Source organism: Pieris rapae, chromosome 22 (genome assembly GCF_905147795.1).
Source record: "Pieris rapae chromosome 22, ilPieRapa1.1, whole genome shotgun sequence".
NCBI classification, from domain to species: domain Eukaryota; kingdom Metazoa; phylum Arthropoda; class Insecta; order Lepidoptera; family Pieridae; genus Pieris; species Pieris rapae.
In genome coordinates this window covers 3,011,865-3,020,644 of record NC_059530.1, presented here as the reverse complement: position 1 = coordinate 3,020,644, position 8,780 = coordinate 3,011,865, and the positions used below count along the sequence as shown (strand labels likewise).

The window sequence follows — 8,780 nt, the reverse complement described above, 5'->3', positions numbered from 1 at the left end:
AAATTGTAAGTTCCAAAGTTGTAGATCTTTTTATGACCTACAACTTTGCCATTTAACTTTTTTCCATAGGACTGGTAGTTTCGCCGGAAATCAAGATAAACAATTTTTCCCCCTTAAAAGTCACCCCCCTCCCACTTCCCGAACTCGGATCGACCGTAATTTATTTTTCCTTTCATTTTGATCATATTCCCCTGCATTTCTAATGGGTTTCATCCTACTGTAATTTTTTTTCATTTTTTACTATTTTTGAAGGCTTCGGCACTGGTCTATTATATGAAGCTCACAACATCCTTTCACTACAGGAAAAAATAAAAGTCGAATTTCGAAATAATTTTATTGTTAATTAAATATTATCCTAATAACAGTATTGCACAATTTAGAATCATTTTAGATTGACTATTCTATGACTAGAGTAATTAATTGATAATTCTAATGAATTAACACCCAGCTTTGTATGTTATTTAGTTTTATCCTTTAATGTTAAAATGTAAATTTTCTACATAATTTCTTTAAGTTATAAATAAAATGGCAATATTTTATGATAACGGTAAATTGTCAAGTAGACTCATAATAAAATCGTTCATCGTTACTTATCTATTACGGAAGTTTAATAATTACATAATAGACCGCAAAATTTGATATTAGGTTAGCTGCTGTTTTTAGCTTTTTCTTTTATCTATGGCGAACTCTACTTATATCCATAAACAAAAAAGTTCCACCAAAAGCGCTTCAGCCTCAATTTGGGTTTTGACCTCAGATGCGTGTTTCTTGTAGTATTTTCTACTAAATAGAAAGAAAGTCTAGAGAAGATAAAGTAGCCGGGGAAGGTAGGCCCATCAGGAGAAAAAAAAATATACACACCGGCTTCATCTCTATTCACCATTACTATTATATGCAAAGCGGATATATGGACAAAAAACCTTATCGAGTATGTGATATGTATTAATACCAGCATCAATGGCTGTACAACCCCAGCCCGAGCCTTAGTCTTCGCAATTCCTCCTCGTAAACTATCTGGTGCTTGACAACTGCTTTTCCACAAGCTTCAATTATAGTTTATACTTATCCAATCCAATCCGAAGCCAATCCTGCTGTAGCCAGAAACTACATTCGGTTTGAACCCGGCTGTGAAGCAATTGACTTTCTTTGCGCATTTAACACTAGCTCGGTTGGTGAAAAAAATCCATAAAAATTCGAGGGTCCATGTTACGTCACCTACTAGTCTATTAGAAATGAACTCGAGAGAGAAACAGAAGTCTGAGGCCTATAAGGATTAGCGACACTGGTTTCTTACACATTATAATTTAAATAAATATACGAAGATATATTTTTATGTACATATCAGACTGAGCAATTCTGGTAATCCTATTTACATTGATAGTCAATGAAATCGTCAAGCATACATATATAAATAATTTGAAAAGGTTGGCGGCTGGTATAGATGTACAGTATATGCAGAACGCAGACAGGAATTTTAAATTCGCGTAATAATACTGTATTTTCATATGAACGAGGAGGAGTACCAGTTCAGTTGAAGTTATTCAAATAATATTGAGAGTTGAGACTAGCGACTCCTACATTTTAAAATCCTAACAAAGTTCCTCTCGCTGAGTGTATATACAAATTCTCGACGTAGGCCACTCGGCCTATCCATTCAGGCCCTACCTTAGAGGCCCGACGCGTAACTCGTAAGGTTGACATCCACAGACCACTTTGAGAAGTCTAAACACCATCCATACCCGTCGGTGTGTTAAAGCATCAGCTACTATATATACTATACTACTATATATGCATCGCCGACATGTTCTAACGGTTCCGCATGATCTCAATCATAGCTAATAACACATTAAAGGCGCACCAAAAGCAAAATCAATGTCAGATTATGGTAAAGAAACCGCCTTCACCGGGGAAGGCGGGTTTTTTCTATGTACTATTGAACTTCTCATCCTCACGATCCTCAGGTATTTGGTGTATACATCCCATAACTGTTTATACAATCACTATTTGTGAGAGGCTATTTTATTTTTATTCTGAAAAATGTAAACTATCTTGATATTAATTATCCGCCCATCCGTTTACAGGAATAACACTCTCTTAGGTTCTTTGGCTATAATTTGTAATTTAAAGTATTTCTTGAAATGTTTTTGAGTGTTATTAATTATATGCATAATTATATTATAAGGAATATATTTGTGCACGCCGTCCGCACCTATTTTCGGTTATCTGTATCTGTTTAATTTTTTATATTTTGGTGCTTAGAAATATATAACTAATCATAAAATACTTCTGACATCACATAAGAACTTAAATATACTGCAGTCTGCTAATATAATTAAGGAAAAAATTTTGTTTTAAAAAAAAAAAGGACCAATATCTCTAATTCTTTGACTACCTTACGTAAATGATGACTCATGTATTATCAAACTGGGTATTTTCATAGAACCGTCTCCCAATATTTGTCGTGGGATACTCTGAGCTTGCTGTGCTTGTGGGGGGTAAATAGGGGGGATAGTAGAGATGAGATATGACGTCACACGGTTGTGGGGCTCGGGCCATGCTGAATAGAGCCTCTGGGTCGCACACGAATTTGTAGACGTAGCGCTCACCTGCAAAAAATCATAGCTTTCAGCTGACTTAGACACAAATAAGATTAACAATCTAGCTTCAAGGGTATCACAGTTTATTTTTACGAAGAGGTTTTCAGAGTCTGTAGTAGTTGAACTCAATTTATGTTTTGCTCAATGCTTTAGGACGTTAATAAATTCCAATAGCATCACCCTGAGTCGCATTTACCATTTGGTTTTGACGGGGACATATCAAGGAGAAGGTGATTAAATTTTTAAAGCAAGGTGTCTTTACAGGGAGAGTATTTAGACCATACGTTTTGACAATAATTATTAATAACTTGACTTTCTTATTATTCTGATTATTAATATGACATTTGCGTGCCTATTTTTATACAGCTGATTGTGCGTGTGTTTTTTTGGAATTAATCAATCAGAAACTTTCTTTGCGAAGAAACCATTATATAGTATGTCCGGTAACTGATATATTTAGATCAAGATTGAATTATTTCATTCTGGTACACTGCTGCTTATATAGTCATATATGCAGTCAAGTGAAATCAGTTTTTGATGGGTCTTGGAGATATTTGTGCGTTATTTTTGTAGTATTTAATTAATATAAGAAACTGATTTTAAAAGGATGATATAAATGTATTTCGGGAAGTAGGTTATTTGAGAGCTGGCAGTAAATGTAAAATTAGAAGCATTTTTTTGACGTTCATAAGTGTACATAAGTGTTACCTACATGAATAAATGATTTTTGAATCGAATTGAATTATTATTATTATCTAACATTACGACCTTGTAAACTACTCGAAGATCCTCTCTTTGGGAGGAACAGAACAGAGCAGAACAAACCTTCTCACATTCCTTTTCAAAGCTAATGATATTATTTAGAAAATTACCTGCAACTTTCTGCATGATCCCCTTCTCGTAGTAGTATCTTAAAGATCGTGACAGCTTATCATAGTTCATCGCTGGTCGATTTTTTTGAGCGCCCCATCTACGCGCCACCTGTAAATGAATTGTTACAGTTAATAATTGCAGCAATATTGAATTTAACTTATATTGACGACACACGTCAACAAAAATTTCATACCTTAAGAAAATATCTAATTGTGATTCTAAAAACACAAAGAATATTAAAAAAAATCAGCCCAGGTCAGAGTTTAGTAGTTTCATTACTAACAAAAACCAAATAGATGGAAAACAATTGGTATATATTGTACTTAATACAAATGGGTGTTTAAGGACTTTAATATAAATCAATGTTTTATAAATTATATACCCCCTCATAGTAAATTATAATTTGATAAAATACCACGTCTAGAGGTAAGTAGGTATACCTAGTGAATGTGTCTTAATATAAATTTTCCTGCGTTACATTGGGTCTAAGTTCGATTCCGGGAGGGAAAGGTACAGAAGTGAGTAAAATAATTTTTCAGTTAAAATTGATACCCAGTTCTCAGTCATACCACCTGATTTCATTCATACCACCAGACTTGCCAGTGCATTTCCGTCCTTTAAATTGATTTTCGTAGGACCTTGAAATTCAAATATGCTATCTTCTATCTCACCTCTTCAGGCTCGTGAAGCTTGAACTCCAGGCCCCGTCCGGTCCAGGCAACACAACGCGCCCCTTCCGCCAATAACGTCACCAGGAACTGCCACAGCTGAAGTGCTCCACGCCGACCACCACCTGATATTTACTTAGAATTGATAAAGCTATTCGAAAGGCTTATAAACTGTTTGAAGACGCAAAGGACATTTTTGTAATAAGAAACGGAAACAAAGACGAGTCGATATTGGATAGAAAAGCCGTAAATAATTATAATAAATAATCATAATAATAACGTAATGTGTGTATAGTTACTCTGCACACATTGACAAAATCCAAAAAACTTTATTAAATTTATTTCCTATAAGACTTTTAATAAATTCAATACGTATAGAGACGCGTATGATTATTTTAATATTAATACCCTGGAATTTCGACGAAAACAATATTATATAATACTATTACATGACATTATCTCAAATATAATTGATTGCAGCTCCCTTTTGGAAAAGTTGCCTTTCCTTGTTCCTGCTTATAAAACTCGTATTCGTACATTGTTTCATGTTCCTCGCATGAATAGTAATTACGCTAAAAACTCAGTTTTGTATCGCGCTGCTCGGACATACAATGACCACTATTTAGACATTGACTTGTTTAGGTTATCGCGGAATGTGGTTAAAAAATGTATTAAGAATATACATAGCGCAAAATCATCTACATCATAAGCACGACCCACATACACACCATCATGTACACACCCACACTTTTACACCATTACACAACACAACCAATTTAGGCTTAATAAATTAAATTTAATCAGTTAGTTAATTGTATTAAATACTTTGCTTGTTTTTTCCCTTTTGTAAATCTTTTTGTTATATAATGTATCATGTATTCCATCTGTGGCTATGTTCTCGGTGTATTTGTTTGCTATTATATGTAATTTGTGTTAGCTGTAGGAGTACAAAATAAATAAATAAAGGGTTCATTTCAAAATAGTCAACAAGGAATTTTATTGCATTAAACATTAAACACACAATAAATAAATAAATAAATAAATATATACATATTAATATTAAAAAAAAAAAAAAAACACAAATTATGCGGAAAATAGCAATATCAATTATTAATAATAATTATTACAATAAGTCACTGAAGTATTTCCGAACCAATTCGACTTAGGGTCCTTCAAGAAAAGAGCGTAAAATTCTTAAAAGGCCGGCAACCACGGGCGGCGGCGGTATCGGCAGGAGGCACATCCATGAGCCGGTGGAGAACTTGTGGGAGTTGTGGAACACTCGGGGAAGTCCCACGCACCCACACACGAAAAAATACACCGACCGAAAACAAGCGACGGGGAATTCCTCGTTCCGTTTGATTATTTCATTTTTAATAATCACATTTAAATCATTACATTTCATCTTTCCGTTTTGTCATTAATAAAAAGTCATTAATTGTCTTTATTAGATTTTATAGATTTTTATGCTTTTGAATATTTGAAAAAAAAAACTGTTTTCTTTAATTAGGGTTTAGGCTTAGCTGTAAGACCGCCCATTGCATATATTTTTTGTTTATTGTTTTATTAAATGAATATAAATACTGGCGACAATTATGCCTTTGCTAACTTATCTACAAAAACATTAATAAGATTCGCTTTAAACAATTATAAAGCCTTTTATTATAGGGCATAGGCCCTCTAACCCATTCCAAATTTCCACTCCATTGCCGCTGCGGGTGTCCTCGCGCTCTATTAGTCTTATTATTATCATATCTATTAGTCCCGTCATGTCAATATAGGATTGGTTCACTCCACCGATTGTCGTTAGCTCTCCAATGTCCAGCCCGCTTTTACGTGTACGAAGACTAATTACATATAACATTTTTATAGTCATTCAAACTCGGCAACTCCTACTCTAAGGTGGTTTCTTAAGTCACATGGCGACATCCGTCACCGACTACGTACGCTTTGCAAATGAGTTACAATGAGTTAGCATGCGGTATTCAGTCCAGTGTAATAGCGAGCTTGCTAATTAGATTTTAAGGCAGTCTTAAGCCAGTCTGAATATCGAATAGTGTAATAAGCACTTAAGGAATATATTTAATAAGATTTAACGTACCTGAGTGAGTTGTGGTGACATGTGGTGAAGCAGCTTCTTTCCTGGAGGTGCTGGGCGTTTGACACAGCGAACTGCTTACTGACAGAGAACAAATAAAATTTATCAATATCGCAATATATTTTTGAAGTTATATGTACTTCTTTTGGCGCGTTAGTGAAAAAGATGAGACGAGAACAGAGACAGAGCCTGAAGTCAAATTTTTAGTTTTTTTGCGATATTTTAATAAACTTAATTTAAATAGATAATGCGTTATAATAATACTTTCAATGTATTAAATAACTTTTGCTTGTGTCATCTTTTCTACAAACGTAGAATAAGTTTTTTTGAAAAGATTTTTATCCCATTAGGTACGCCAAAGAAGCATAACTAACACGTGTACACGTTAGAAGGAAAAATTTTGTTTGTTTGACCCATTTGTTGTCTTACTGGAAGAGCTTTACGAAAGTTGTTAAAGGGACTTTCCTGATTGTATTCTAGAGTTTCCTTTCGTCCCTTTTTAATTAGAAACCTGTATTTGTTACTATTGTCAGTCTATAGATGCACTATCTTACTTTCCGAGGGGGTAGGCAGAGATCACAACACCATGGGTGTATATCGGTAATGGCTGCTATTAACATGTCCCACCTGGATTTGGTCCAGGTATGTCCGACAAGGTTATGTATCCTACTCGTTTATCATGCTTCCGTTTTTCATACCACTAAGCATTCCCTTTCCTGTCTCTGTCACTACGTCCTCTTTTAACCCAAACTGCTTATTTTATTAGTTATATAGTTGTGTTAGTTATATTATATATATTACAAATACTTATAAATTGATTTTATGTAAACGAATCGTTAAAATCATACCAAGTCTATCTCCCCATGGATCTACAGAGCTGCTAACTGCTTCTTCATGGGTTTTATCTTCTTCCAAAGATTTGTTGTAACTACTGCATCTGTGAAATATATGAACTATTTATGAGAACAATATTATTAACACATTAAACGAAATTTTACCTACTAGAATGACACAACACTGTCTAATATATAGTGTGTTCTATTTTTTGTCCCAGAAAGATATTAGAGCCATTCATTGCCACGTGTAATACCATTTCAGAATCCCTATTAAGTGTGCCAAATATAGGCTCACTTTTCAGTAGAACAAATTTCAAACCAATAAAATACTGACCTCTGAAGATAATGTTCACGATATTCCCTAAATTCACGGCTTTCCTCATTTTCGCCTTTGCATCTGAAACCACATTTGTTTAAATCATATCAACAAATAGAAATGTAGAAACAATTTGTACCACAAATTATATTAACAGCTCCATAAAATGCCGATTATTTTTTTTAACATAAACTAAGAGAGATTTAGAAATGCGAATTAAATCCATATGTCGAAATCGAACACATTTATGACGTACGAAAGTCATATCTAGCGGTTAATCTCAACTCTGATTAGAGATTTAATGGTGTAATAATAGTGGAACGTAAACGTAACTTTACATTTTCCCAAAGAACTCTTAACTGACCTTACGAAAAGTATGTATTGTATTTAGAAGAAAGACAACAGATCTCCACTTCTACTCCGTTTCATTCATTCACAAAGGGTATCGGAACTTTGAACTTGTCCCCAAAGCTTTATACTACAACAAATTGCTATAGAAGTTTACTTACAATTGTGTCTCGATGTGTGTGTGCGGATACTGTGTGTGTGTTAGGGCCGCCGGCGCAGGAGCCTCGTAACGCCCGGGGCTTCCTACCTCTCTATTCAGCCAAAACAAGTTTATAAAACACATTTTATTAATTTAAAAACTCCAGATAGCAAAATACAGTATGATGGGAAAAGACTTAATATTTTTGGCATTTCATCTGAATTTTCATCCTAATTTTAGTTTAAAATACGTTTTTTTGATGCTGTATGTGTCTATTTATTTTATTCATCATTGTCCATTTAGCAGTAACTGGCAGAAAGTCTAGTACAAGCCCCCCCCCCCCAAACCTAAAAAGCACGAGTTAATTTCTTCTAAGGCTACAATAATAAGGTTTGGTACTGGTTGTATTGTTCTACCTGTGCTGATAGTGCAGGGCTCCCCAGGGCGTGCAGGACAGCGGGAAAGGGGGCTGCGACATTGCTCATCTCAACTCTCACAGCACCAAGCCATTCCTGAAATTTATTTGTCCATATAATCGCAAAGTTGTATGAATAGAATCAAATTCGACTTAGCGTCCATTAGGAAAAGAGTTTTAGTACTGTTGATTCTTCATCTAATATAGATACTAAAATTTTTCTCGGTCTAGTTGAAATATGCAGGGGATGATGCTAGCGAAGACGCGATTTCAGCGCGCCGGCGCCCCTCTAAATCGTTGCGCCCTAAGCTGCAGCCCAATTAGCCTATGGGTTAATCAGGGCCTGGTTGCAGATTGCATCCCTTTCTTCGATCATTTTTATATCGTCACTGTAGAATTATAACCTAGTATGTTAGAGAGCCAGTACAGGAAACAAAACATGTTTCATTTCGTCAATGTTCGCTAAATATTATATTTTTGTCCATAATTT

The 8,780-nt window shown here is 34.7% G+C and overlaps 1 protein-coding gene across 1 annotated transcript; it reads right to left on the bottom strand.

The window, feature by feature from the left end:
• Positions 1-2,382: 2,382 nt before the first annotated feature.
• LOC110996162 (ETS translocation variant 5-like) lies at positions 2,383-8,353 on the bottom strand. Its single transcript, XM_045633293.1, has 6 exons — positions 8,292-8,353; positions 7,085-7,173; positions 6,240-6,317; positions 4,142-4,263; positions 3,470-3,578; positions 2,383-2,606 (listed from the first exon to the last, which is right to left on the bottom strand). Exons 1-6 carry the CDS (start codon positions 8,351-8,353, stop codon positions 2,410-2,412), a joined length of 657 nt encoding a protein of 218 aa, XP_045489249.1. The 3' UTR covers positions 2,383-2,409.
• Positions 8,354-8,780: the final 427 nt, after the last annotated feature.